Source organism: Gnatocerus cornutus, chromosome 7, assembly GCF_029298725.1.
Source record: "Gnatocerus cornutus isolate USDA-ARS CGAHR chromosome 7, icGnaCorn1.1, whole genome shotgun sequence".
Classification (NCBI taxonomy): Eukaryota; Metazoa; Arthropoda; class Insecta; order Coleoptera; family Tenebrionidae; genus Gnatocerus; species Gnatocerus cornutus.
The window spans coordinates 11977565-12004650 of record NC_142239.1 but is presented as its reverse complement, the minus strand read 5'-3'; the positions used below and the strand labels follow the sequence as shown (position 1 = coordinate 12004650).

The following is a 27086-nucleotide window of genomic DNA, read 5'->3' as shown; positions in this document are numbered from 1 at the left end:
ACGTTCAAATTACAGTTGCACCTCGAAATGGAGAACACTTCTCACCGTTTTTTATTTAAAAAGAGAATTACTAAGAGAGTTTTAACTAAAAAATCATAAAAGTCTCAAAATTAATTTAAAACTTCCCAACTAAAGTTGAAATTTTATAACTTTGGTTTAACCCCGCCCACATGAACAAATGACGATTTGAATTTGTCAAATCAAGAAATGGCTAGCCTCCTTTACTCAACATAATTAAAAATTTGACGGCTCAAGTGTCACACATGTCAAGAAGATTTGCAGTCTTGCAGGAATTCAATTAATCGTGAAACCTTCGTCGATTTTGATGGTGTTTCATCTTCTACTGTGTGGAGATTTCTACCCCGACTTTTAGCAAATATCGACGAACTATCAAAATTTTGCAGTGAATCAGACTTCCAGCTAAAATTCAATTGGCCCAAAAGGTAGGCGGAGTTAAACCAAAGTTACAAAATTCTGACTATAAATCAGGTAATAAAGATCGACTCAAAACACGAAATGGAAAATTCATTTCATCCACAGCTGCTAAAAAATTCTGTGTATTTGAGATGTGAATTTTAAAATTACTTGTTAAAAATGGTGGATGCGCCGGGAAGCAATCTTGACTCCTACCTTAGATTCACACAAGTAAGTTATTGTCAATTTCAATACCAACCCCCATGGTGAATTCCCCAGATTTTTAAAATGCTGTGTAAGAATCTGTGGCGTTATTTGAAATAATTTATTATTAAACGTAATCTGTTTAGAGTAATACAAGCTATTGATTGCACCACCACCTACGCCTATAAATTTTGGTTGATGTTTCAACAATTCGGTCCGTTTAAACCAACGAATTTAGTCGATTGTGGATATGTTTACAAGAAAAACTTAACTAACTAAAGTTACTGTAGTGTTAAGTATAAATCGCCTAATTACAATGAAATTATCAACATGAGCAAATTAGCTGCTACTAATTACAAGATCTCTTAAAAATATTCAATAAATTAACAATCGATGTACAATAATCAAAAGTCATTTCATGGCAATCACTACATAAAAACAGATAAAAATAACCGTCGCAAGTCTGATATATCGTACGGTAATATTGCAGTTTGCACCATTTTGATATGCTAACGATTCTGTTCAGCTATCGACTACAAGGAAGTCGTGTTTTGGTACGTCCGTACAGATCTATAACTATTCGTTGTACAAATCAACCCTGTAGACCTGTAAAACAAATTCTCCACCCTCCTCTAAACTAACCTAATTTGTGATAGGTGTCGACTGTTGGGGATAAACCCATCTTTAGCTATATGTACAAATGGCAGTTATAACAACTTTAGATGTATAATATGCATTTTTAGATTCTTAAAGTCTTACGATTAGGAAGAGTTACGATCGTTTAACGATCACTATGAAGTTGGCAACGTTAGCCTTGAATGCCTCGAAAATCAATTTGGAATGTTGATAGATCAATACTGAAACCATAACAAAATAAATTTGAATAAATGCAACATCAGTCACGTGACTAGAGTCAGGAATAACGTTGCCAACGTTAGATTTATATCTAGCTTTCTTCTTGATGGTTCCGCGCTTGCCACTTGAAGTCGCTCTCCATTATCCATTGTTGGCCCGGACTGTAATCACACGGCCGCAGAAGTGGCAGGTTCATATCACCCGGATCCGGACGTTGCAGGCAACTTCCTGTATTCACGTGTTTTATTGTCCGATCCTAAGAAAAAAAAAATTAGGTCCTGATGAGCCGGATCACCCACTTACTCCTTCGTCATAAGCCCACGCTTGGTTTCCACCCATTCCGTGACACCTCACGAGTTTTATAGGACCGTTTTTGTTACTAGCGTCCAGACAGTTGTCATCGGACATGATTTGTTGGCGTTTGGTGTATGCGAAGACTTGGTTTCCTCCTAAGTTGTGACAGTACGTCATTCCTAAGTTTTCGCCGGATTTCCGGCCCATCGTATCTAGGCAGTTCTTTGTTTCGACGTTACGAATCTAAGGGAAGAATTTGTAGGGTAGTTTTGATTCAGAAGACGAAAGAGAATTTTATTCAAAAAAAATTGCTCATGAAAACGAAAACCAACTATGTATTCTAGGGCACCTCCTCTTTTAAAAGAAGTCAAATGAATTACTTTTATTTTGAAAAATTATCAAAATTTATGTATCAACATTTGAATTTTGCTTATTTTGTAAACTTTTGATGGTTTAGCCGTTTAAAATTCTATAATCGACAACAGTATGTTTGCCATGAAAAGCAGAGATGTCAAAAACATTTGTCATACAACACTAAAACCAAGGCAGATGGATAAGAAATTGCAATAATGTCGTTATCAAAATGTCATAACTAGTTTTCTAATAATTTTGGTAATTTTAGTGCTACGGCTATGAAATTTGAGGAAAATACAACTTTTAAGCCGTTAATTGACTCTACCAAATTGCAAAACTGTAGAGCAAAAGACCAAATTTTAGAAATTGTTAAGGTGGAGCAAAAAATTTAGACACCCCTTGTTTAAATTCGAAAGGTTTTTGTAATTTTAGTACATCGGCTACGAAATTTGGAAAAGTTACTACCTATAAGTTATGCACTAATTTTAATAAATTACAAAAGCCTAGAACGGAAGACACAGACTTTAAAACTTTTATTTTAAAAAGGAAGCAAAAATTTCCGACATCCACCATTCAGCATGAACTTTAGGAAAACTACTACTTTTGAGCCGTGTATTAATTCTACCAAAATGCAAAATTGTAGAGCAAAAAACACAATATATATTTAGAATTTTAATTTTCAAGAGGAAGCAAAATATTAACTTTAGCAAACTGGAAAATTGTTGAGAAAAAAACGCACATTCTAGAGATTTTAACTATGTACATCACCCAGCAAAATTAGCTCAAAATCGACCTATTAATTTTAAAAACGGCTTTATAAAAATTATTGACGATTCACACCAACTTACGATTACAGTAGAACCTCGATTATCCGGATCACCGATTAAAAATAAACACGTAGCGAAAGGTTTTCTATTATAGCTTCAGATTACTGTTCTCACGCCAATAAAAAATGCGTGCCAAAGAGTTTTTCGGTTGTGCGCGAATTCGAGACTTGGCCGCCATTAAGAAGAAAAATTGTACCTATCAAACAACAATTACAAAGTATTCAAAAAAAAACTTAAATAATATTTGTATTTACATGTTTAACTTTTATAATAATCCAAGTTTTGCATTATTTTTTTGTGTTTTTTCACAACCGAGATAATCGAGATTCTACTGTACTTTAATTTGATAGAACATTCATAGTACAATCCAAAATTGCATATTAAACTTTTGCAATGCATTCAGAATTAAACAGTTTCATTAACAGATTTAACACAAATGTGACAAAAAATAGTTAAGTAAGAAGTTATCAGTATTCGAGGAAGTAAAACACTGTCGAGGCCAACTGTAAAACTCGTGGTAAAAATCACAGCGATTTTCACTTTTGTTTTTGCAAGTATTTTGGAACAAGTGTTAATTTTGTGAAAAAAAAAGATATTAAATAGTTAAAATTGCTTTAAAATGCATGTAGATACAAGGTGTTTCTATGCAAATAGAATGAGGCAAATAGAAAGAGAAACAAATGTTTCTAGCATCAAGGGTGGCTCTGGAATTCCTGTCGTACACTATTTTGCCGCTTTGTTTTCATAGTAAATGTAACTATCTTCAAAATTATTTACAATGTTACTTACGTCAACAAAGTTTCAGTTACAGTTTTGTGTCCAAATTTTGAATTTTTATGTTTTAAACCACAACTAGAACAGTTTATTTCTCAAAACTTACTGTGCTCCATGTTTGAGGTTACCTGTCAGTTGAAAAATCGAAACCCACATTTGTAATGAGCGGCAAATTTCTTTGACATTTCATAGCCACCCTTGATGCCTTGATGAATTATAAACACCTTGTATTAGGGCCCAGTTTAGTTTAAAAAAAATATCATTAAACAATTTTTTTTTAAGTTTGCGTTAATTTTGCGCCGCTGTGTAGTTATAATATTTTCCCTACGAGTATGAATATATCCGCACAGACCTGTCAAAATTGACAGTTATTTTGAAATACAAATGTACCCTTGAATTTTTGTATCAAATAATTAGTCGATTCACTGTAAAACAACATGCATAATAAAAATAAATTGGTTAGGTTGTTTCTGACAAGTCAGTTTTGACAGGTCTGTGCGGATATATTTATATCACACTAGTGACTTTAACTTTCGTAAATGGATGTACAGAAACATCAACCATCTATGTGGAATACGTCACTTTTATATGAGTTCGTATAAAAATGACATTTAGAATAGATAAGAAATGAACTATTGTCGAGACTTATGGTTTCTTTCTGATTATGAAAGGTCGTAGGAAAAATAGTGTACATAACAAGTCGAAAAGTGTCTTTCTTGGACTCGTGTAATATCTGCACTCGGCTGGCGCCTCGTGTATCTACTTTCACACTCGTGCGAAATTGGTAACTTTTCGTACTTGTCATGTAAATATCTCTTGCCAACTACGTTATTGGGGAATTTTTTACCAAGTTGTCTTGGTTTAAAAGTTGTATGACATAAATGCTTTTCTCAGCAAATATTCTGTTGTTAATTATAGAATTTTAACCAGATAAACCATAAAAATTGAAAAAACTTAAAAAATGCAAATATTGAAACATAAATTTTCAAAATGTAACTACTATCGACGACATCGAAATGTGTACGCCAAAACTGTCTAGCGTAACTTTCACTTTAAATCATAGGCGCACTTCGAATTGTCATTTATGACAATTGATGGCAGTAGTTAGTTAAAATCGGCTAAGCATTGAACTTTAGTCGAAAAACCAAGAGCTATTGCAAAATTTGATGAAAATCGGTTGCTAAGAGCAGTGGCTGCTGATTAGTAAGAGTTTTAATGTTTAGAGAAAAATCAAAAAGAACGCCACTGCTTAAAGTCTGATTTACATTATAGAAATTCAGACAAAAATCCATGACAACGAAAAAGTCGTTCACATTTCGGTGTCGCCAATACTAGTTCAACCTACGATGATTTAAAATTTGACTTCTTTTGAAAGAGGGGGTGTTCTAGAATACATTCCTGCGAACCGAGAGGACTTACATCTCCCAAATAGTAGTATTCTAAAGGCATCTGAGACTCGGGGTATACGTCTTCCAAGTACCACCGGAAGCTCTTACATTTCAGTCTTTCTCTGAGTTCTCTCCTTGGGGAAACGTCTCCCACGGGAACACTCCTCGCCCCTAAAACAACCCAATTAGTCATCCCCTTTAACTTAAAGACATCGTGACAAGCAATCATGCAAAACAAACGACAGACAAGAAGATGGGAACGGTGCAACGTCAGACAGAACCTAAAAACACACAAAAACAAAACGAAAGCTTTAGTAACCAAGCGAGACAAGTTAGTGTTTAGTAACATAAAACGGGAGAGGAAGTTAGGTCGAGTGTGCTCGTTTAAACAGGGTTAACCTGGGTTAATGTTATAGTAGAAATCCTTCCATTGGTCGAGCCAAACTTCAGCGAGGCGTGCATTGTTGTGGTTGACTATGCGGCTCGTCCCACCTGGGAACGAGTAGGGGGTCGATTTTCGAAACACGTGACCAACGTGAGAACAAGTCGCTATCTCCAAGGTGCCTCCGCACATCCAGATCTTCACAACCGAAACATGCATACATTAGTAGACCCGACAAATTTGTTATTACGGGAAGCGCAGCGAAGCGGCCACACTGTATATGTAGCGACTGAGTTAGTCAGCACACCCTGTGCCCAGGTTTGTTAAATTCTAGTCATACCAGCCTTTTACAAAAGAATACAACGAAACAAGACTCATGTTAAAATGCCAGCAATGTTCTATTCTTTTATAAAACTCCTGTATACAGGTGGTCTGGTACTACTAGACCACCTGTATTTAATATCTCGGGCAGTATTTAATATCTCGTTAAAACCACATCGTGTAAAAGGCATTCCTGCAATATTAATTAATTGTACCAATTATGGAGTTAGTTCATTCTCAAAAATCCTTAAAAGCAATTAAGACCGGGCTTGGTCTCATCGGCTGTGAAATTTCGAATCTGTTGGCAACCCTGACTGAGACCAAGCCTCCCCTCCACTCAAAACCACCAAACTCCGTGATTTTAATCTCAAAACGCAGTTCCCAGCTGTCATATCTGTCAAGTCTCAAACCTGGATTCATGGCGTAGTAGAAGTCTCGCCATTCGTCCATCCAGACTTCGGCGACTCTGGCGGCGTTGTGGAGGACGATTTTCGACACGCCGCCTGGAAACGTGTAGGGACTCTTGTCTCTGAAGACGTGTCCAACGTGGGAACATGGGATTATCTCCAATTTACCGCCGCATTGCCAAACCTACGGTACAACTTTAAAAAACCTGCTTCGTTCTTAAGAGTGACACTTTGATGGACTCAGGGTGTGCTAAGAGAAAAAATTATAAAAAAAACACGTGATTTACCCGAAAACTCATTTCGAGATTCTCGCCGCCCCAGATGTCCATACCCTCGTCGTACGACCCCAACTCGTAAAAGTAGTCTTTATCGATGGAAAACAACCCTCCCGCCATCGTAGGGGTGCGTAAGGGGGCGGTGCGGTCGTTGTTGCGACGATCCATTTCCCGCTGAGGCACGCGATACCTACCAAAACCGTGGAACTATAAAATCATTCCAACCCCCACGGTTAATCCAAATAATAAAATCGCGAAAAAAATTGTCCATCATTTTTAATAATTGTGCATTATAACACTCATTTCTTCAAATACAAAAACAGTTTCATGTTAAAAAACGTTTTCTTTTAAAATAAACTTAAAAAGTTTGTTTAAAATAAGCTCAAATAGTAAGTAGATTTTGTTATACGGCAGGAAAGTGGTACTTTTTGTCGAGCAATTAAATTGCAGTAGCGAGGCGAAGCGCGGCCAAATAACAAATACTACTTTTTCTATAAATGTTAAATTCAGTTCCACAACCGACAATGAGTGAATGCAAATTGAACTAAAAACATGGATGGTTATGCCATGTAGTTGTCATTGATGACATTTACTGTGAAAAATATTGGTTTTAAAAAGTTTCAAAGTTACGATCGTGCAAATGCCATACAAAATATAAGTCTCAAATAGTAACCATCCCAAAAAGTACATTTTCTGCCTAGGCAGCAAAAGTGTTTCCATGTCAGCGAGCGCTTTTCATTACTTATAACAAAATTGCCTACTTTACTGTCTAAAAACGACTAAAAAATAGTGACTTTTTGTGAGGTTTGGAAAAAAAAACAGTGTATTTGAATGTGAAATGACAAAGAACAGAAACAAAAACAAACAGCCATAACAATTAATAAACAGTACAAAATAATCATGGCCAATTTTTTTCTCATTTTTAAAACTGAACTAACCGTGCCCCGTCTTACCATCGAAAGTTCAGTTTCCAGTTGAAACCCCCCCAGGTCATATCCGAGGCGGTGATATACTCGAACGTCTCGTCGGAGATGACATCGATGATTGGACAAACGACCGTTTTTCGATCTTGTACGATTCTGGCGAGCAAAGGTTCCAACCACCCTTCCGTACACTCGCAATGGGCGTCTAGAAAAGTGATGACTTGGCCCTTGACGTGCTTGGCTCCCAGGAGACGAGCTCGGATCAGACCGGAGCGCTTTTCGGTACGGAGGACGATGACGGGGACGGGGAGGGTCTTGACGTATTCCTCCAGTTTTCTACCCAGGTGCTCTGCGGAAGTCCAAGCGTGTTGAAATGCAAGAATCGCAATATTTGTTTCGCAACGCAAATCGGGAAAATTTAACACCTTAGTGGGGGTTCTTGGAAAAAAATTAGAGGTTTGCTGACGCCGAGGTTGCGCAACGAAGTTTTAGCGTGGAATAAAATTTCGAGACATTAGAGAAAAATTCGAACATACAGGGTTTCTACAAAAGAATATATAAAAAAAATTTGAGGTTTCGGTTTTTTCGTTAGTACAGCTGACGCTCACCAAAAGGCGGCACAGTTTCGCCACCATTATTTTATAAAAACCCGGTGGTGAAATGTCAATTTTCACGCATAATTTCACACAATTCGGAGGACGCTCAAAACCGGAAATTCATTCAATTGTGTCAATCACGGTTTTGAGGATGCAGGCTTAAATCCAATAAACCGAAACTGCGCTTAGTGAATTACCAACAAGTCGGCGTTGGATTGAAACACGACGGTTTAAAGTTGGCAGAGTTACCAACATAAAAAAGAGTTTCAAAACCTCCTAATGCGTGTCTAACGGTGTAATTCGCAATTACTGTTACTTCTATTAAGCACCGAGTCATAAAACACGCCTAATTAATATGAAATTATCAAGAATCTGTTTAAGGCCAACAATAACCATTGAAAAAGTGTGAAACCGTTGCGGTTTTCTGTCAAATTTGATTACATCAAATTAAGTCTCACATGACCTAATAAACAATAGGCAAATTTAATCAGATCGATATTCTATCGTACGATCCATAAAAGTTTTTATCTATTACTATTAAAAAATAGATGCTTTATGTGGAAGTTTAACGACATTCATATTCCGACAAGTGGGAATATAACACTCACGAGATTCTCATATGATACGTGACCATAGTATTGCCATGGTAATGATGGTTACGTCATGTCAAAATTGATATTTCGCGGTTAAACTTTAATAAATATCCTTAAAATTGTGGTTAGTATGGACTAAATAAAGCATAGTATTTAATTCTGGTATAATGGCAATTTTTAATTTGGGATTAAATGTAATCCGTGACTAAAATTTAGTTCCGTTTGCAGAAACGACTTAATCCCGAATTAAACCATATAGTCTTGGACTAAATATAATATAGATTTGATGGATTATACGTGACAGTTCTAAGTAAGATCTATTAGATTACGCGGTTTTGCGACTTGTGCATGTTGAAATAATGCCAAAACAATATTAATTAGTGACAAAGATGACAGGCATCTTCTTATTATAGTTCAGAATTTTAGTAATTAGACACAGATGAGGCACAATGAGCTTAGAAGCAAGGTCGTCCCAAATTACAGAGATGTGGGCTCAAATTTTTGTATTTTTTTGATAATTAGCACACGTGTGTGCAAACCACTGTCCAAAAAAATGTTTTTTCCGATTTTAAATCTTCAAATTTAAGCATTTGGGTTTTGTTTAAAAATCGAAAACTTGCTTGTCTTTTTATAGCCACCCTTGATGCTAAAAACATTTATAAACACCTTGTATATGGCAAAAATGGTTCGTTCACAAGCAAAAACGTTTTATTCAGAATGAAAACTCTTCAGAGACCACAAAAAATTCCATTTCATTTGTAATACAAGGTGTTTATAAAAGCATTAAGAGTGGCTATGAAATGTCAAAGAAATTTGCCGCTCATTACAAATGTGAGTTTAGATTTTTCAACTTCAATCATGGAGAAAAGTAAGTTTTGAAAAAAAAACTGTTCTAGTTGCGGTTTGAAATCTGAAAATCATAAACTTGGACACAAAACCGACCCTGAAATGTCGTTGATGTAAGTGACATAATAAATAATTTTCAAGATAGTGAAATTCACTAGGAAAACAAAGCGGCAAAATAGTGAATGACAGGAATTCCAGAGCCACCTTTGATGCTATTAACATTTATAAACACCTTAGTACTAAACCTCTAGTACTAAAAATAAAAAAAATCAACCCAAGACGTACGTTTCGTGAGTATTGTTTTCCCCAGCCGACCTGATAATGCAATTTAGTATCTGTTAACAAGAAGATTAGTTTCTAATTTTCTAAAACCGATTAAAGTGAATCCTGTTAATCCCACCAATAAATCGCCGACTTTTTGGCACTCGCGAAAGCCATCATTTCCGCCCTGTGCACACAAATAATCCTTTCTTTATCAAGGCATTGTATCTTTTCCGTTAATAGAAATCAAAACTCAGCAGGTGAAACGAGCGGCAACGAAAACCTTTTCACGCTCTATTTTTGTCGCCCAAACTGGAAATAATGTGTGCATTTATTAAGAATTTACGACAATATAAACGATAATTACCGTCCCGGAACTGTCATAATCAGCTTTCACGAAATTGAACAATTTTAGAATTATCGGCGGTGTTATTTATTCCGATGAATAAATTATAATAACAAAGCACGTCCTGTATTTATCGCGTAATAATTCCACAAAAAAATAAAAATATTTTCCACGTCTATACCAGTGATAAGAAATGAGTCATTTCTCGTGACGCCAATCCCATTTTTTCAAACAAGTTAACAAATTTGGTAATTTGCTTTCTTCCTGCCACTGATTAAGTGTGTCGTTTTACCCGCGTCCAAGTACGGCCAGTGTTACCAATTATTTATTATTTCTATTCTAAATATAACTGGAACAATGTTCTTTACCTCTCTCGCTAGCATCATCCACCAAAATAATTTCTTTAAGCAACGGTCTCGGTGATCTGTTAATCGCACTCCAAACGGTTCTCAAGAGAGTCGTCCACGCTTCGTTATGGAAAACGATAACAATCGACGTCGTTGGAAGAGCTTTCGGATACTTCTTATCTTTACATCTGAAACAAAACGGTCCTGTTCATTCAAAAGTGAAAGTGATTCAAGGTCGAAATTGCAATTTCCTTCAGTTGCACATCTTTGCATTGTCTTTTGATGGCCTTGCGCGCTTTGCGAAATTCTTTGTTTCGCGAGAGGCTGAAATTAGTTTGACGAAATGTTTTTTTTTTCTTGATTCGGCTTGAGAATTTATTAATCGACGCCTTCTTGGACCCCCGCCAAATCCTGATAAAACACTTCATAAAAGCGCCATTAAATTCAATTTATGTGGCATGAAAGTCAATGGTAAGTCACTAAACTGTAAAATAAATACCTAAAATAACCGTGTTGATCTGTTATTGATCTTTCGGACCATTAAATGACTACAATATGTTTACAGTGGTACCACCATTTTTTTTCTGACGTTTATTGTATATTATCCATTGTATGGCGTACATATACATACATGTAATGTGCTGTGAACAATGCGAAATAAAAAAAAACAATAAGATTAAAATTTTGGTTCGTAATAATAAAAGCTATAAAAATGATAAAATTATTTGTACTTTTGTTACCACGCGGGGGTCCCAAAACCACAACTTTACGCTTTTTAATGACACTAAGTTTTAATGATAATTTAAAAGAAAAAAACGAGATGTTCTAGAGAAAATATAAAAATGTACATGAAATTGGCTGATGAAAATCCAACTAAAATTTGAAAAACCTAAGAAAAATCTGGAAGAATTTGGAGAAGGTGAGAAAAACCTGAAGAATATCTGGAGAATTTATAGAAAATCCAATATTTTTAGAGTCAACAAAAATCCATCATTACTTTTTTTTTAAATTGTAATTTCTGTAATTTTGATGTCATGAAAACTAAATTTGCAGGAATTACTAATTTAGGCTTGTTTATTAATTGTACCAAATTTCAACATTCTAAATCAAAAAACAGATTTTAGAAATTTTTATTTTAAAGCCCAACAGAAATCCATTATTATTTTATAGTTAAAATTGTAATTTTCGTAATTTTAAAACTATGAATACTAAATTTGCAGGAATTACTAATTTAGACTTGCTTGTTAGTTGTGCCAAATTTCAAAATTCTAGAGCAAAAAACACAGATTTTAGAAATTTTTATTTTTAGGTTCAACAAAAATCCATCATTATTTCCTAGTTAAAATTGTAAATTCCGTAATTATTTTCGTAAGGAGGATTTAGACAACTTAAAGGCAATCAAGAGGATCTAAAAGAATGAAAAGAAATTTAGACTTTTAATAGATAATCTATAAAATCCAATGAGCATTTATAAAATTTAATCTTAATTGGAAGATTTTCTAGAAAATCTGAGGAAAATATGTATAAAGAATGTTTCAAGAATCTGAGGAAAATTCGTGGAAAAAATCAAAGAAAATCTAAAGGCTCTAAAATAGGTATTTACATAACAAGTGCGGAAAGTGCGGAAAGTGCCAAATTCCACACAAGTGTAAATGTGGAAGCCCGAGTGCAAGAAAAACATTTTCCAACATTGAGTCTTGACATTTTCCTACGACCCTAAAAGTCCCCGAAAATTGGTGTTTTCGTCTATTTATGAAAGTAAAAGTCACAAGTGCGATATGATATCTACACATCTAAAATTGACTTATGTCAAAAACAAGTTAAGAGAATTTTGAGAATCTAGAGAAAGCAGATAGAATCTAAAGAATTAAGACTGAAAAGAAAATCTACAAAATAAAAAAAAAAAACATAAAAATTAACACAGTCTAGACAGTTAACAAAGCCGAAAATTGAAAAAACTATCTAGAAAAAAATTTTAATGTAGAAAAAAATTGAGGGAATTTACAATAAGTAAAAAAAAGGAGTCTAAAGTAAAAAAAATATAAACAAAGATGCATGTAAATCCAAAAGAAAACAAAATATACAGGGTGTTTTGGAAATGCATGTACAAAGCAGCTCTGCGCTATTCCAGAAGGAGTATGAAGTATGAAAAACCAATTTTTAAATAAAAAACTGACAAGGTAAAATTAACCCCAATCCACAAACTTTCTACACCACTGACAAAAAATGCACTTTTCCCTAAGCAATCAGCAACTCGATTTTGTTAACTTTTAAATCAGTGGCCCACAAGCCAATTTATTGAAATTTTTGCGTAATTTTAACTCGAAAACAAAAAACTTTTACAAAAACTTTTTCTCTTAATAGGCTCAAGTCAAGTATTTTCCCCACTTTTTTGTACAAGCATTTCAAAAACACCCTGTATATACATACATATTTCAGAGAATTCTCAAAAAGATCAAAGTAAAAGTAAATCTAGAACATAGCAATGTTGGAAAATTAAAAAAAAAAGTATTTAAAATGCAAATTAGGAAAAATAGCATACTAAACTCTTTTTATAAAACTTAAAAACAACCATCCTTTCGGCGCTCGTGCTGTTTTAATACTTTAACTCATTTTTAATATACTATCAGAGAATCAAAGGATCTTAACCGTTGTAAAGGGGCGCCCGAGGCCTTCACCGCCCCTAAGCCACCTCTGTCACCCTCGAAACATTTGAAGGATTTTCGGTCATTAACTAATGACAACACTCCTGATAATCCTCATTTTAAAACAACGCAACTACTAATTGGTCGTTTATCTTAACAGTGTCATTGGTCAACTAATAACTCAATTAATTTATCTAGTAACGGTATTTGCGAAAGTACCATGAATGATTCAATATCAACATTATAACTACACCTGTTGTACCAGGTGTTGAACAGTTAACTTACCCTTCAAGTCTGACATCAGCTAGAGACCTATTCAGTGAAATCATATCACTAGCTAATAGATTGAATTGGTTCAGTTTAAACTTCTCCTTCATGAGTGCTTCTTTGTCGGCGGGAATGTGTACGGCCTTCCCCATTTCTCCTGGAAGCCCATGAGCAGGAACCACCGTTGGCGCCGGTCTCCACCTCTTCAAAGACGATTGTTTATACGTCGCAGGGACCCCATTGCTGGAAATTCTTTAGTAAAAACCACTCCCAAGGGTTGGAGGCACCCACCTGTGACTAACAACTAAATTCTCATCAACTTGGGGGCTATCATCGTAGTCTTCAGAGATCAGCGCCGCGCTCTGGGCCTTCTTACACGAGCCCCCTAGACACTCCGAGTAGAAAGACAAGATGACGACGTCCACCAAAAACCAAACCAAGGAAGTCAAAAGGATGACTCTACACGTGTGTATCCGCAACTTGCCGTGGAACATGTTGGAAGAATCAACTAACACTACACATCACAATAACAACACTATCACAGATAAAACGCGACGGAAGCGCAGCTCGAATGTCAAGAAATAAAAGTTTCAAAATGGAAAGTGGCAACTTCAGTGATGGGACCACGTCATAGTTACGCCGGAACGGGAAAATTGTGGTTTCGGAGCGTCGAGACGTGTACTTGTATCATTTTTCGCACCTGCCATACACGTCGCACATTCCCAAGACAGCTGTCAAAAACTGGCGATTGGCTGCACTGCGCCTGCGGAACCGCTGACGTGACCTTAGACAGTTAATCCCCAACTTGTTGACCTTTCTATGGAAATTTGACACACAAAGGGGGCTCAACCCCGCGTTGGGCGCCAAATTCCAAGACCTTAAATGTTGGCGAAACCTTGACTAATTGGCCTTGATCTAATTAAGTGATAATGACCTTAATCTTTAAAGCAGCCCACACACTTCCGCGGGGATTTCGAAATTCACACCCGGAAACTAAATTGACATTTGTGGCGAAAACGGGGCGATCTAGACACTTTTGAAAACATTTGCGGAGCGTGCCAAAGTTTTTTTGGCGGCGACGAATTCAAAATGCAACTCTGTGATTGGTTATTCACATTCAAATTAATTAGCAAAAAGTTAGAGTAGGCAACCAGATATATCGCGTGATCCTTTAAATTTACATTTACAAGGAGGCTTGCATTCTGAAAGTATGTCGACTTCTTGGGCGAAAACTGTCAAATCTCACAAATATTCAATTTTTGTAAGGCAAAATCACTGCGATGGTGTTAGTTACGACATGACTTTTTTATTGACAATAACATTGAAATTCTAAGGGTACTCCTCGTCCCAGTTCTCCTCCGACAAGTGGAATTTCCGGCTCTCAAACTGATTATTGTTGATCACATTGATACCACTTTGGTTTTCCTCCTGCAGAATAGTTTGCGATGGGCACGTTTTCAAATGTTCCATCATTTCTTCCCTTGTTTTAAACCAATGAAGACTGTTGTGAAGACACTGGACGTAATTAGGGTAGTTTACCATACATTTAATAATATGGTGCTGGAACCTAGATTTCGGCACCCTATGATTGCGGTTAAAAGGGCACAAGACCACTGGATCCATATCAAAACGACCTAAAAACGTGGGATTTGACCTTGTCTTCATTATACTGTTATGACTTACACAATAAGAATTAAAATAATTTCCTGATAATCTGTTTCAACAATCTGAAAGTTGGGAAACGACTTCTGAAAATTTGAATTTTAAGGTTAGGTGTGTCTAGGGTGCCGATACCGGTAACACACCACCGTTGCCGGCATCCAAACTGGGTAACAGAAATTTTATTTTATTACGAAAATACAAATGAACTCCGTGCAGTGACAGGCCACGTTGACAAAGACACTTATTCTAAATGTTAGCCCTTAAATCTAGTGACTGAAAAGTGACTAAGTCAATTTGCATAAGGCGACTTACTTAGTGTTACTCTATTTTTTGTACTTAACTATATTAGACCAATCACAGACTTTTTGTTCCTAACATAAAGTTTAAATACTTTGAAAAGAAACACGATAAAACAACAAAATAAGTACGCTAACAAAAACAAACAATAAAATAAAAGGAGTGTAAATTCAGGCAAGACTGAGAAGACGTATTTACACAATAAATAATGAACACATCGGGAACCGTGAGACTTTCAACTCCTACGTAAATTCATGATCAATGTTTCCGTGCACCCGAAACCGGTACAAGCAAGTGTAATTGGGGTTCCCATGGTTCGACTTAATCCTAAGTTCTATCATTCTAAATGACAGGTCGATTTGGTGAGCTGCGAAGAACTGTAACGACTCGCCGTCATAGTCATACACGTATTGTCCAATCAGAACAGGGTCTCTCTCGTTCTCTTCCTCCAACCCGTACACTTCGAACTCTTTCGGCGCGGAATCGATTTTACCATCCGGTACCAACAACCGACTGACATGCTCCATGGAAAACGCGTTGATTTTCATCCTAGATGCCAACTTAATCACCAAAAAACCCGGAAAGTTCTGGAAGGCCCAACACTCTCCAGGATTCACTCCCGGAGTTATCACCACACGAGGAGAGATCGATGGGTACCAAACAGGAATCCCCATAACTGAAATAACGGCGGTACCAGAATGGTAACTTTCGGTACATCTCGTCGTTACTATCTCCCCGCCCAGTGGTTCCATCGCGTAATCCACCAATCCCGTCTTATCCGCGTCGTACACTTTCAAAGCTGATTGGACAACCTTCATGATTTGCTCCTCAGTGATTGAACCAGAATCCAAGGGGCGGGTTGATAACCTCGTGACCACTTTCTCCATCACTTGATTGGCCGTATTCTGTACCGAAACGTCAAACTTCTGGGAGAGGATTTCAGTGAGGTTGGTTAAACGACCCTCTAAGTGTTGCTTGGCCACGAAAAGTGAGTGCAACCAATCTGTTAAACCCTTTTGATTCGAGAGAAACTCAGGATCGTTCAGTAGAGTACCAAACACTTTGGTAACGTACGGTTCCAAATCAATCATTTGTTTTCCACAGCACCGGCTGATCCTCTGGGTAAGACGAGCGAAATTCCGAACGTGCTCGCTTCGAATTTGTGAGAGGGCTCTATCAAAATCGGCGTTCTTCGTGTTTTCGAGGACTGTCAAATCATTTTTGATATTGCTAATTTCGGTTTTGAGCTCGGTGATTAACTGGAGGAGTTTTGCTTCGGATTCTTTGCCGAGTTTTGCCTCAGTACGGTAGTTATTGATGATGTTGTAAATCTTGGGGTCTTGTAAAATTCGCTCGATTATTTCATCAGTTGCTGGAGGGATTGGGGCTCCTATTGTCACGGGAGAAGCGATCGGGGGAAGCACCGGTGTGGTTGAGTTAAAGTACGACGAGAAGATGGCGCTGCCGATGGAAGATAGTAAAAACCATGCTGGAATAAGAAGGGTTTGTTTTCATTGTGTGTCGAGAAAAACAAAATCCCTAGAATTGGTACTTACCTGATGAAAAGCGTCATTTGTTTACAGTCGCGACCAAAATGTTTTGGACACGTGTCATTTGATTGTCATTGTGTGAAGCATCCTTTAGATATCTCACTATTACTGTCAGTTTTAACAAAATTGATTGACATTTGCATGTCAAATTGACAGTAATGCATAGACTACACTCGAATTATTAAAATGATTTGGCCGCGACTGTATTCTAACTAAATTAGAGCACTTTTGGGGGCCCACGAAACAAATCCCCTAAATTCTCGCCCCTTAGTACCACCTCGCTCACTAAAATTAAAGGAAAAAGCATATGGATGTGCACATTTTATTATAAATTAAAGCAACAACATAAAATATAAAGTTACAACACCGTTGTTATATAATAAATATGAAAAGTTAAAAATGAACGAAAACATCTAACACTAGGTTAATTAAACACCATCACACATTGATTAAATGAAAAAAGTCGAAAACTATAGAGGGCAAAACTTCCTCCTGACACTATCATCGTGTTAATAGCACATGAAGCGCTGCAATTATTGAAACACGTTCGATGCTGCATTTATGAAAGAGTTATAGTAAGTGGAAATGTAACGTCCGCAGTGAGGGTGGCAGAAAGGGGCGAGCGAGACGCCACTAGCCAACAAGACATGTAAACCTGAAATACCAGCGATAACATTGGTGAACCACCTAATTATTTGATCGATGCGAATACGGGTTGTTATGAACCACCCTGTATATTCATCATCGATCAATTTAGTTCAGACTCACCTGCAAATAATAAAAGGGGAAGTAGGCACAAAGCGACGACTGCTCGAGTTCTCTTCTCTCCTCCTGAGGACTTCTTCAGCAGCCAAGTGTCCCACAGCATCACTCTGCTGGCCAAATGGTGCAGTTTCTTCCCGAAGTAGATCGCAGAAGAATTCGAGGTTTTGTACACCGAATAGAAGCACCAATAGATCACCGTGTATATACTCATAAAAGCTGACGTTATCGTGGTGATGATAGTACGTCTTTGAGACGACGACTCCATGTAACTGTCAGTCTCATTGTTGTTGTTTGACGAAAACAGTCTTTGTTTCACGAGACGAGATTTTGTGGTAAAATAAGAATCTGTGTTGGTGGCGGAATCCAAGTGGATGGTTCTTCTGGACATGTTGGGCATTTGGACGACACCAGGAGCGATTTCGACGCGGTCACGAGAATGGCGCGAGTATGTGTAGTCGGTTTTCGGGTATTTACTAAAAAAGGAGATAAGGAATTAGTAAAAGTGGACGAAAAAAGCGACAAAAAGTGGGTAAACAAACTGCGTGAGTTGTAACAGAGACAAACAGTTTGTTTTACGCGTTAAGTGTGTTTATTTGTGTACAAGGCGTGTGAAAAAAGGCGGAGGGCATTGCCACCACTAATTAATTTCAAATATCGCGCCTTGGAATTTGGGGTGGTAACGCTAAAATCACTAACAATGTCAATGTGACATTCAATACAAAGCGAACTGTCACAGGATGCGGTAAATTTAAAGTACGAAAACAAAAAGTGTGAATTTTATTACAGCTTAGATTTTGAAGTATCCAACCCCATTTTTAAAGCTTCAATTTTACCAAATCACTGCAAATCTGATTTGCGTTTAAAAACTTCTAATCTCGTTGTTTAAATACGGAAACTTCCGCGATTCCAATGATAAAAGTGAGGTTATACAAACGTAAAAAATAAACATACTCCCAATATCTCTCAGCCTTCCTGTACAAATTCAGCGCGGACACCTCAGCGCTCCCATTGGCCGCCGCCAGAGCATCTTCAATAATTTGGTTTTTCTGGTTTTCCGAGATGTGGGTGCTTGTCTCAAAATCGCCTTCTTCAGACGAGTAGTCCGATGTTTTAAAAATTGCCCGCGTTGCCTTTGCACTTCTGTGTTTAGCTGGTCTTATGGTGGTTTCATATTGGTCACTACCCCCACTGATGGTGGACCTGCAGAACAACGTTATTGTTGTTTAGGGGTGGGTTTGGGGTGTTACCTGACGGTTCGTCGTGTTGATCTGGTCACAGTTACATGGTTATTGCCCCCATAACTCTCTTCAATGAAGCTCTCTTGGAAAGGCGTTTTGGACCTGGATCTTGACCTCAGCTCCATTATTCCAAGACTGAAAAGGGGAGAAATCAACGATGTCTCCTACCGGATGGGCTATAAATACCCTATTTCTATTTTGGGTGTTTTAAACCCTTTTTTTACTTACAATTCTTCAGCGTCGCGTCGCAGTACAACCTTCACCACACGTTAATACTTTCGTTAACGATCAAACATTACAAATTTCCAACGGTTTTAACTGATATAAACAGACATAAACGCGTACAAGTACTTAAGATGCATTATGTACAACATGACGTCATTTTTATATTGGTGTCACCATAAACGCAACCAATGGAACCTCACCTTTATTGCACTTATACGTAAGGAACAAAATACCCGAAAAATGAACAAAATGACGCTATTTACACACCGCGCTAACTTCACACTCCCAAACTTAAAGATGACGTTACAAAAAGTGAAGGGGCTCAAGGTCACTTATTTTAAATTCAAATTCGAAGAATGGACCCGAAATCTGTAAACACAAGTAAATTCGTCGTTGCCGTAATTACTGAGTATGCGCAATTCCACGGAACGAAACGTTTGATTCCTAGGGGAGACCCGGAAAGTTTGGATGATCGAGTGGCTCAAATCGTAGAGAAACTCGCCTAAATTCTCTTCGCCGTTGTCCCCCAATCCCTGGAATTTTTATTTAGTAAGATAACAGAGGGTTTTTACAACTGACCAGGACTTGGAAGTATTTCGGGGCGCTAGTCAGTTCTTCCCCGAGTCTCAAGTGTTCTAAACTCACGTGGGTGATTATAATCGGGCGCCCTAAAGCCACGCGAATTCGTGCTTTGTTCCCGTAAAATGCGAAACATTTCCCAGGGAAACTCGCGTGTTGGAGGATAACATTAGGGTGGGAGTCCCGGGTGAAGTCAAAAATTCCAAAGAGGCGCAGACCGAATCTTGAAGGGTAGGGAATGGTTTTAGGGGTGGAAATAATATAGCCTCCTGCATATTCAGCAGCGTAGTCTGAAAAAGGGGGTTAGTACGGAACAGGAGTGAAATTAGATCATCACCGAATAACCCGATTTGATCGGAGTAGAAAACATCAAAAGCCGCGAGGTGTTTCTCGTCGGAATTTAGCTCCAAATCGTTTTGCCACGACTGGAGTTCTTCAATTTCGCTTCTAATATGGATAATTTCCTTTCTTAGATGAAGTATCTCGTACGATAGTTGTTGGCAGCGAGATTTTGAATCGACAACATCCAAAGTCGTGTATTCGTAATTATAAGATCGGGATTTTAGGAAGGTAAGTTGGCAGTAATGGATGGTCACAGCTATCGGGATTAAGTACAGGAATTGCCGGAAATAATATCCAGATTTCGACAGACTCTTCTTTATTTGCTAGAAACAAAGTCGGCGGTGAGATTGACGTAAATTTCATCAATCGCTGAAAAACTCGCCCAAAGCCGTAAAATCGCCTCAATTACAATAAAAAGATACCCAAAGTGGTGAAAGACAATTAAAATGAGCAAAAACGCACTTACAATTCCCATTTTTAGTCCAACACGTTCGTTCTTGAAATGTCACCACCACCGCTCTTTTGTTTCGCGGGCTACCAACCATTAATCAAACACTTTAGATGAGAAAGTTCCCCTAAGAGGGCCGGGATTAAATTTGGAAGGTTTGAAACTTTGCTAAAACTTTCCCCCACAATTGTGAGACACCGCTGCGGTCGCTGCAAATGCCACGTGAATGATTCTAATGGTTCTGATTGGCCGAACTGGTTGCTAAGAGCATTGAGTCGTTATGGTTGTTACAAACTTACAAACTGCGCAGACAAATGTGTGGTGTTGTCACATTATCATTCTCCAAAACGTTCAAATCAGTTGTAAATGCGAGCCCAAGAATTGATTTAACACTAATTGAAGCCAGAGGACATCAATTTTCTACATTACGTACATCAGGTCCAGGTACCATCATCAGCTATAAAGAATAAACAAACTGAACTGTTTTCATCAGGAATGAACAAGTTCTCCATTAACAAAATATCGAAGATAATATGCCAGGAAAGAAAGGTATACTAAAATAATGATTCCCTAAACCGAGTTAACACATTCAATTATCTAGGAATAAACAAGAGATTCTCTTGTCCAGATGAACAGGCACAAAATGGAAGGATGAACGCTCAAAATAAAGGACAATGTAAAGTTTTGAGATGTGGACTTATACATAGATGGATAGACCAGAGTTCTAGCGAAAAATCGCCAAGAAGAATGAATAACGAAACCGATAATCAATCAACAGGAAGAAACTGGAAAATGTTATCTGTGAATGGATCACACCGGGGGAAAACTAATCGTTTGCAAGATTGGCTGTTCCCAACATACATAAAACTATTCAAGAACATCAGTTAAAGTGCAGTGTACGTACTACTAAGAAATAAAAATTCCAACAGCGATTTTTGGGTTATTTGATCTTAAGTGAAACTACAATAAAAATAATAGTAATACTAATCGTAATTCAATTTTAATTCTCCCCACAAACACTTTGGCGCTAATGTTTTCATTCCGCCTACTACACCGTACTTACTCATCTAAAGTGTTTGATTTATGCTACCAACCTCTAGTGGTTTTTTTAATTACCAACCCTTAAACAATCACATGTCTAGATATATCCTGACTAGAATTCTAAGCAATTTCCGTTCTTCTTCCCCGACCAATTTCCACAATTCGCTCTCTAGATAGTCAAGATTTGCGGTGTCTAAAGATTGACAACTGGCGACGAGCGATTGGAGCAAAATAAACATCCGCTCTGACATCCCACCTGTAAAAATGACTTAACTAGAAGTGGCTTAAGTCTCTCTAGTTACCGGTTGAAGTATTGTCGTTTTGGTCCCCCCACGTGTACTTCTCGAGTAGTTTGGCTAAATTTGATGGTAGTTTCTGGGGCGCCGGTCGTAAAATCAACAGTAATAAAACTCTGCTAACTTCACACTTCAAGAGAGTTTCAGCTCTGGCCCCATTTGAGGGCAACCGGTCTAAAATCGCCACGATCTCATTAAAGGAATTTAGGGCTCCTGTGTAGTCACGGACGTCGATGTAATGCGACGCCAACATCTCAAGACAGTAAATTTTCGTGTTTAAATTGTCTCCTGAGAGTCTGACTGCAGTCCTGAGATGGTCTTCAACGTCCCCATTTCTGTCTATTTTCCTCAAAAACTCGACGATTTCCAAGCTGAGTCCCACAGGAATCGTGCAGTCTTCAGGGTAGCGGCTGGAGGCATACGCGTAGCAACCTATAGCCCCCTTGAAAATAAAAATCAAGACAAGTTGCGACAACTGATTTCGTACTTCTAGATTCTCGTGTGAGGGGCTCGGACACCCTAAATCATGGTCCTTGGCCTCAGCAGACAGGAATTGTCTCGCTGCTCTGACTAAACAAGTCGCTTCTCCTGGGATGTTCCCAAGGGAACCCTCACAACGGGCTGCGGAGATCCAGCACATTCCAGCGTACGAGGGGAGTTCGAAAGTCTCGCATTGTTTCCCCAAGGCGCTGAAGGACTCGCAGGCTTCGGTCACATTGGGTTTGCGGAGGAATCGTCTGCAAAAAAAAAAAAGTTATAATTAAATAGTCAAGGGGGAGAATTACCGTTTTAGTTTGTTAGAAATGTTTCTGTATTGATCCAGAATATCATTGCCTGTGGATTCCGCAATCATTTTCAAGAAATTTGAAGTGGCGTTAACATAACCTCAATCACTGACACTAACAGTTTTCTGTTTCCACCGGACTTGGAAACAGGGGGCCTCTTCACAAGTCTAGTGGAAACAGAACACGATCATAACCCTATTTATTTAAATTTGTTCAGTTTCTTTAAATCATGAATAAAAACAGGAAAGGGGGCCCTAAAAAGGTTTTGGTGAGAAATACGGAGCTCCAACTTCCCAAAACGAGACTTGTTATTGAAGAAAAAACAGACCGAAGACCGGAGCCCCCTCACAAAAAGTCTGCTCAGTACCGCCCCAGGTACCACTCCCCTGAGTTAAATTCGGCGTTGAAAATATCCGAAAAAATCGAGAAAGTTCAGAAGACAAAAAGCCAACAGTTTGAGAAAAAAAGCGAAGTCGCTTTTTGTGAAAAGGTAAACAGTTTTTGCACTTCAATTTTCTGACTGTTTTTTGAAGGTGACGAGGAAAATTAACTTTCCTCCAGACAAAGCGATCTATAAAGACTTGATTCCGCTGCAAGTACCCGCAAAGTCGCCCCCAATTCTGTCTTCAAGGGAGCCTCTACCACTGAAAGATAAAGAGCCAGTGCTGTCAGACTACGCCAAGTCTTTGGAAGTGAAAGAGTACATTTCAGTGCCTTCTGTTAAATCCGAGCGACAATCAGTGCTTCCCCAACTGAACTCTTTACGTTTGTACAAAATAATGCAAATGAATTCTCAATAAACGTTTATTCAATCAAAAAATACAATTTAAATCTTATTGAACGCTGCAATATCAACACTCTGGACAAAATCTTCAAAGTCTTGGATCTTCTCAACCAACTCATCCACAGAAACCTTCAGATCTTCCACAACACACATGATTTGAAGCTTGTTAATTCCATAGCCCACAGGGACGAGTTTGGAAGCCCCCCAAATAAGCCCCTCCATCTCGATCGTACGAACACTCTTCTCCATTTCTTTCATATCAGTTTCATCGTCCCACGGCTTCACATCCAAGACAATACTCGACTTGGCAATCAACTCTGGTTTCTTAGACTTCTTCTCAGCATAAGCTTTGAGTCTCTCTTCACGAATTTTCGCGGCTTCGGCGTCTTCTTCTTCGTCGGAAGCGAACAAGTCGACGTCGTCATCGTCATCCTTCGTTGTGGTAGGAGCGGCGGTCTTAAGAGGACAAGCCCCGGAAACCCCCACGGATTTTAGTTCTTCAGGAGTAAAAGACTTGATGTGGTTGTACCAACGGAGGGCATGTGGGAGATTAGCAGCGGGGGCCTTCGCGAGCTTGCTCAACGTGTCCAAGTCAGATTGGGAAATGGAGTACCTGTGGGGAGAGGTTAGGAATTTTTCAAGTGAAGGAACGAATTTACCCTTCAATGTAGCTCCGACTCTCGAGGTAAGTGTTGAGTTCTTTGAGCCCCTTGTCGGATTTCAAGTCGGAGAAGCCTGGTTTGACCATTTTTTTGATTTTTTCGGAGATCGGAGAAGGAAACCACACCACACTTTCACAGGCGACCGGAAAAGAGTTTTTAGGTTAGCTCGCGCTGTCAACGTCACTTTTGACATTTGACGTAATGGACGTCAATTATTGACGTTTGTTATTGTATAAGCTCGAAATTCAGGTAAAACACGTTAATTTCCTGCTTTTAGATTTCCAATTATTGTAGTACCGCTAGTAGGTCCTCCGTGGCGCCCCCCGAAACAACCCCCCAGTAAAGTGGGGTTATAACAGTACCATTATGTAATGAAAGTTGCGTCCAAGTTCTCAATTTGTTACAGAAATGTTGCGTACGACCTTGGCCAAGGTCCTAAATGGGGCCAAACTCAGCCCCAAACACGTGAGTGTGGTCTCTAGGGCTTCAAGCGATGTGGCCAAAAAACCGGAGAAAATTGAAGTTTTTATCGATGACCAACCCGTTATGGTGGAGCCCGGGACTACAGTACTACAAGCAGCAGCCTTGATTGGCGTAGAAATCCCCAGGTTTTGCTACCACGAGAGGTTGGCAGTTGCTGGCAACTGCCGAATGTGTCTTGTGGAAGTAGAGAAGTCCCCCAAGCCTGTGGCGGCTTGCGCCATGCCCGTCATGAAAGGTACGTCCTCTGAACTACTAGCAGCCTGTCATATGAACTACTAGTATAGTTGAGTTGGTTTGAGCTACCAAAAATGACAAAAATTTTGGGTAAATAAACCCACATTACATACAATTAAACATCTTTTCAAGCTGTTTCATTACGGTAGCTCGAACAAATTTGGCCGCTCTTTAAGACATCGTCTGAACTACTAGTAGGACGTCATCTGAACTACTAGTAGGACGTCATTTGAACTACTAGTACTGTCAATAACTAGATTTGCTTTTCCCAGGTTGGCGCATCAAGACCGACTCGGACATGACCAAGCGCGCCCGCGAAGGCGTCATGGAATTCCTCCTAGTAAACCACCCTCTCGATTGCCCCATTTGCGACCAAGGCGGCGAGTGCGACCTCCAAGACCAGAGCATGGCCTTCGGCTCAGACCGATCTAGATTCACTGATATAGAGTTCTCAGGAAAGAGGGCAGTGCAGGATAAAGACATAGGACCTCTGATTAAAACTGTGATGACTAGGTGCATTCATTGTACTAGATGCATCCGTTTTGCCTCCGAAGTCGCGGGGGTTGATGACTTAGGAACCACAGGGCGAGGATCCGGGATGGAAATCGGCACATACGTAGAGAAATTCTTCTTATCTGAGTTATCAGGAAATGTAATTGATTTGTGCCCAGTGGGGGCTCTCACTAGCAAACCTTACAGTTTCACAGCGAGGCCGTGGGAGATCCGAAAAATTGATTCCATCGATGTGTTGGACGCGGTGGGGTCGAATATCGTAGTGTCGACAAGGACCGGGGAGGTGATGCGAATCCTCCCTAGGACGAATGAGGAGATTAACGAAGAATGGTAAGTAAACTATCAAAGAGTTGACCACCTTCATGATTAACACGTTTGTAGGCTCTCCGACAAGGCGCGGTTCTCGTACGACGGCCTCAAACGCCAACGCCTCGTCACCCCCATGCTCCGCTGCAACGACGGCGAACTAAAACCCGTCGACTGGGAAACCGCGCTTTTAAGCGTCGGGAAAGTTCTCAAAAACGCCGGTTCCAGCGTGGGGGTCATCGCCGGAGGTCTCGCAGACGCTGAAGCTTTAGTCGCTTTGAAAGACCTCCTCAACCGTGTTGGTTCCGAGAATCTTTGCACCGAACACACATTCCCCATGGACGGTTCCGGGACTGATCTCCGCTCGAGTTACCTTCTCAACAATAAGATAGCCGGAGCTGAAGACGCAGATTTCGTCCTCTTGATCGGAACCAACCCTAGATTCGAAGCACCTCTCTTAAACTCGCGTTTGAGGAAGGCTTACGTGCACAAAGAACTAAATGTGGCGCTAGTGGGCCCCAAAGTAGACCTGACCTATGAGTATAACCATCTAGGGGATGATCCGGGGGTCATTTCGCAGATTTCCTCTGGAAACCACCCCGTGGCTCAACAACTCAAGCAAGCAAAGAAGCCTTTGATCATCTTAGGGGCGGATATCTTGAAGAGAGGTGATGGTGGAGCGATCTTAGCGAGCGTGCAGAGCTTGGCCGCCTCCACCTCGCCTCCCGAGGGGTGGAAAGTCTTCAATATCCTCCACAAAGTCGCCAGTCAGGTTGGTGTAGTTCTTTGACTTAACACGTCTTAAGACAGTTTTCTAGGTGGCGGCGTTGGACATCGGGTACACTCCTGGAGTGGACAAGATCCGTGAGAACTGCCCCAAAGTTCTTTTCTTGTTGGGGGCGGACGAGGGTGCCATCGACAAGAGCGATTTACCTTCCGGCTGCTTCGTCATTTATCAAGGTCATCATGGCGACCACGGAGCCACCATTGCTGACGCCATCTTGCCCGGCGCCGCCTACACTGAAAAACAAGCGACTTATGTGAATACTGAAGGTCGCGCTCAACAGACTCTGCAAGCGGTGACTCCTCCAGGTAACGCCAGAGAAGATTGGAAGATAATTAGAGCGTTGTCGGAGGTCATAGGCGCGCCTCTTCCGTACGATAACTTAAATGAAATTAGAGGAAGGTTGTGCGAGGTCGCGCCGCATTTAACAAGATACGGAGACGCCGAAAACGCGAATTATTTCAAACAAGCTGAAGAGTTAGCACAGGTAAGACGTGGAAAATCGCCTTGGAGGTGTTAATTTGGTGCTTTCAGAAGGCGAAGTCTGGTGGGATGGCCGAGGGCCCCATCGACGTCTCCATCAAAGAGCTGAAGGACTTCTACATGACTGACGCTATTAGCAGGGCCTCGCCGACGATGGCCAAGTGCATCCAAGCAGTACTCAAGCAGAAGGAGTCAAAATATTAATTGTGTTAGTTTGCGTTATTTAATTTTACGTGTTGTATTATAAAACGAAAATAAAAGGAAAAAGGACGAGTGTGTTTTTATCATAC

General features: G+C 39.2%; 9 protein-coding genes across 10 annotated transcripts; 3 read left to right on the top strand and 6 right to left on the bottom strand.

Moving 5' to 3' along the window:
• Positions 1–725: 725 nt before the first annotated feature.
• Pgant5 (polypeptide N-acetylgalactosaminyltransferase 5) lies at positions 726–14078 on the bottom strand. Of its 2 annotated transcripts, none has more exons than XM_088041025.1 (9): positions 13611–14078; positions 13338–13562; positions 10429–10595; positions 7449–7767; positions 6508–6685; positions 5510–5690; positions 5142–5281; positions 1777–2010; positions 726–1729 (listed from the first exon to the last, which is right to left on the bottom strand). In XM_088041025.1, the coding sequence occupies exons 1-9, from the start codon at positions 13811–13813 to the stop codon at positions 1565–1567; spliced, it is 1812 nt and encodes a 603-aa protein (XP_087897151.1). In that variant the 5' UTR covers positions 13814–14078; the 3' UTR covers positions 726–1564. The 2 variants fall into 2 exon arrangements, with proteins under 2 accessions (XP_087897151.1, XP_087897150.1); XM_088041024.1 differs by lacking the exon at positions 5510–5690 and adding an exon at positions 6224–6404 and having other exon boundaries at positions 13611–14076.
• Positions 14079–14605: 527 nt separating this feature from the next.
• LOC148171042 (gametocyte-specific factor 1 homolog) lies at positions 14606–15120 on the bottom strand. Its single transcript, XM_088040913.1, has 2 exons — positions 15003–15120; positions 14606–14953 (listed from the first exon to the last, which is right to left on the bottom strand). The coding sequence occupies exon 2, from the start codon at positions 14940–14942 to the stop codon at positions 14649–14651; it is 294 nt and encodes a 97-aa protein (XP_087897039.1). The 5' UTR covers positions 14943–14953; positions 15003–15120; the 3' UTR covers positions 14606–14648.
• A 25-nt stretch (positions 15121–15145) lies between these two features.
• Positions 15146–19249, bottom strand: koi (Sad1 and UNC84 domain-containing protein klaroid). The gene is made up of 5 exons (XM_088040904.1): positions 19060–19249; positions 18841–18966; positions 18545–18793; positions 17597–18066; positions 15146–16767 (listed from the first exon to the last, which is right to left on the bottom strand). The coding sequence occupies exons 2-5, from the start codon at positions 18954–18956 to the stop codon at positions 15521–15523; spliced, it is 2082 nt and encodes a 693-aa protein (XP_087897030.1). The 5' UTR covers positions 18957–18966; positions 19060–19249; the 3' UTR covers positions 15146–15520.
• Positions 19250–19377: 128 nt separating this feature from the next.
• LOC148171040 (SUN domain-containing protein 2-like) lies at positions 19378–20452 on the bottom strand. The gene is made up of 4 exons (XM_088042287.1): positions 20360–20452; positions 19973–20300; positions 19636–19925; positions 19378–19589 (listed from the first exon to the last, which is right to left on the bottom strand). The coding sequence occupies exons 1-4, from the start codon at positions 20450–20452 to the stop codon at positions 19389–19391; spliced, it is 912 nt and encodes a 303-aa protein (XP_087898413.1). The 3' UTR covers positions 19378–19388.
• Positions 20277–22633, bottom strand: Hap40 (Huntingtin-associated protein 40 kDa). The gene is made up of 5 exons (XM_088040907.1): positions 22548–22633; positions 22250–22499; positions 21769–22204; positions 21521–21722; positions 20277–20520 (listed from the first exon to the last, which is right to left on the bottom strand). The coding sequence occupies exons 1-4, from the start codon at positions 22613–22615 to the stop codon at positions 21556–21558; spliced, it is 921 nt and encodes a 306-aa protein (XP_087897033.1). The 5' UTR covers positions 22616–22633; the 3' UTR covers positions 20277–20520; positions 21521–21555.
• On the top strand, positions 20561–21368 carry LOC148171039 (uncharacterized). Its single transcript, XM_088040912.1, has 2 exons — positions 20561–20974; positions 21027–21368. Exons 1-2 carry the CDS (start codon positions 20959–20961, stop codon positions 21311–21313), a joined length of 303 nt encoding a protein of 100 aa, XP_087897038.1. The 5' UTR covers positions 20561–20958; the 3' UTR covers positions 21314–21368.
• A 57-nt stretch (positions 22634–22690) lies between the features above and the next one.
• Positions 22691–23366, top strand: LOC148171037 (uncharacterized). Its single transcript, XM_088040911.1, has 2 exons — positions 22691–23037; positions 23081–23366. Exons 1-2 carry the CDS (start codon positions 22777–22779, stop codon positions 23345–23347), a joined length of 528 nt encoding a protein of 175 aa, XP_087897037.1. The 5' UTR covers positions 22691–22776; the 3' UTR covers positions 23348–23366.
• On the bottom strand, positions 23338–24178 carry LOC148171036 (elongation factor 1-beta'-like). The gene is made up of 2 exons (XM_088040910.1): positions 23991–24178; positions 23338–23944 (listed from the first exon to the last, which is right to left on the bottom strand). The coding sequence occupies exons 1-2, from the start codon at positions 24077–24079 to the stop codon at positions 23374–23376; spliced, it is 660 nt and encodes a 219-aa protein (XP_087897036.1). The 5' UTR covers positions 24080–24178; the 3' UTR covers positions 23338–23373.
• On the top strand, positions 24153–27066 carry ND-75 (NADH dehydrogenase (ubiquinone) 75 kDa subunit). The gene is made up of 6 exons (XM_088040903.1): positions 24153–24242; positions 24400–24711; positions 24983–25553; positions 25605–26301; positions 26348–26800; positions 26848–27066. Exons 2-6 carry the CDS (start codon positions 24402–24404, stop codon positions 26998–27000), a joined length of 2184 nt encoding a protein of 727 aa, XP_087897029.1. The 5' UTR covers positions 24153–24242; positions 24400–24401; the 3' UTR covers positions 27001–27066.
• The last annotated feature ends 20 nt before the right edge of the window (positions 27067–27086 follow it).

Coding starts and splice junctions, on each gene's coding strand:
- LOC148171042 (XM_088040913.1), bottom strand. CDS start 14,942: ATGGATCCAGTGGTCTTGTGCCCTTTTAACCGCAATCATAGGGTGCCG.
- koi (XM_088040904.1), bottom strand. CDS start 18,956: ATGGAGCTGAGGTCAAGATCCAGGTCCAAAACGCCTTTCCAAGAGAGC. Junction 18,794..18,840: donor TCAACACGACGAACCGTCAG/GTAACACCCCAA, acceptor GTTGTTCTGCAG/GTCCACCATCAGTGGGGGTA. Junction 16,768..17,596: donor TCCCCTTTTATTATTTGCAG/GTGAGTCTGAAC, acceptor TTCTTATTCCAG/CATGGTTTTTACTATCTTCC.
- LOC148171040 (XM_088042287.1), bottom strand. CDS start 20,452: ATGGGAATTGTAAGTGCGTTTTTGCTCATTTTAATTGTCTTTCACCAC. Junction 19,926..19,972: donor CGATCAAATCGGGTTATTCG/GTGATGATCTAA, acceptor CCCCTTTTTCAG/ACTACGCTGCTGAATATGCA. Junction 19,590..19,635: donor CGAAATACTTCCAAGTCCTG/GTCAGTTGTAAA, acceptor TAAAAATTCCAG/GGATTGGGGGACAACGGCGA.
- Hap40 (XM_088040907.1), bottom strand. CDS start 22,615: ATGATTGCGGAATCCACAGGCAATGATATTCTGGATCAATACAGAAAC. Junction 22,500..22,547: donor ATTTCTAACAAACTAAAACG/GTAATTCTCCCC, acceptor TTTTTTTTGCAG/ACGATTCCTCCGCAAACCCA. Junction 21,723..21,768: donor AAACGACAATACTTCAACCG/GTAACTAGAGAG, acceptor TCATTTTTACAG/GTGGGATGTCAGAGCGGATG.
- LOC148171037 (XM_088040911.1), top strand. CDS start 22,777: ATGAATAAAAACAGGAAAGGGGGCCCTAAAAAGGTTTTGGTGAGAAAT. Junction 23,038..23,080: donor AAGTCGCTTTTTGTGAAAAG/GTAAACAGTTTT, acceptor TGTTTTTTGAAG/GTGACGAGGAAAATTAACTT.
- ND-75 (XM_088040903.1), top strand. CDS start 24,402: ATGTTGCGTACGACCTTGGCCAAGGTCCTAAATGGGGCCAAACTCAGC. Junction 26,302..26,347: donor TCCACAAAGTCGCCAGTCAG/GTTGGTGTAGTT, acceptor ACAGTTTTCTAG/GTGGCGGCGTTGGACATCGG. Junction 26,801..26,847: donor AAGCTGAAGAGTTAGCACAG/GTAAGACGTGGA, acceptor TGGTGCTTTCAG/AAGGCGAAGTCTGGTGGGAT.
- Pgant5 (XM_088041025.1), bottom strand. CDS start 13,813: ATGTTCCACGGCAAGTTGCGGATACACACGTGTAGAGTCATCCTTTTG. Junction 5,282..5,509: donor CTACTATAACATTAACCCAG/GTTAACCCTGTT, acceptor GGGTTGTTTTAG/GGGCGAGGAGTGTTCCCGTG. Junction 1,730..1,776: donor CGTGGGCTTATGACGAAGGA/GTAAGTGGGTGA, acceptor TTTTTTTCTTAG/GATCGGACAATAAAACACGT.
- LOC148171036 (XM_088040910.1), bottom strand. CDS start 24,079: ATGGTCAAACCAGGCTTCTCCGACTTGAAATCCGACAAGGGGCTCAAA. Junction 23,945..23,990: donor AGTCGGAGCTACATTGAAGG/GTAAATTCGTTC, acceptor CTCTCCCCACAG/GTACTCCATTTCCCAATCTG.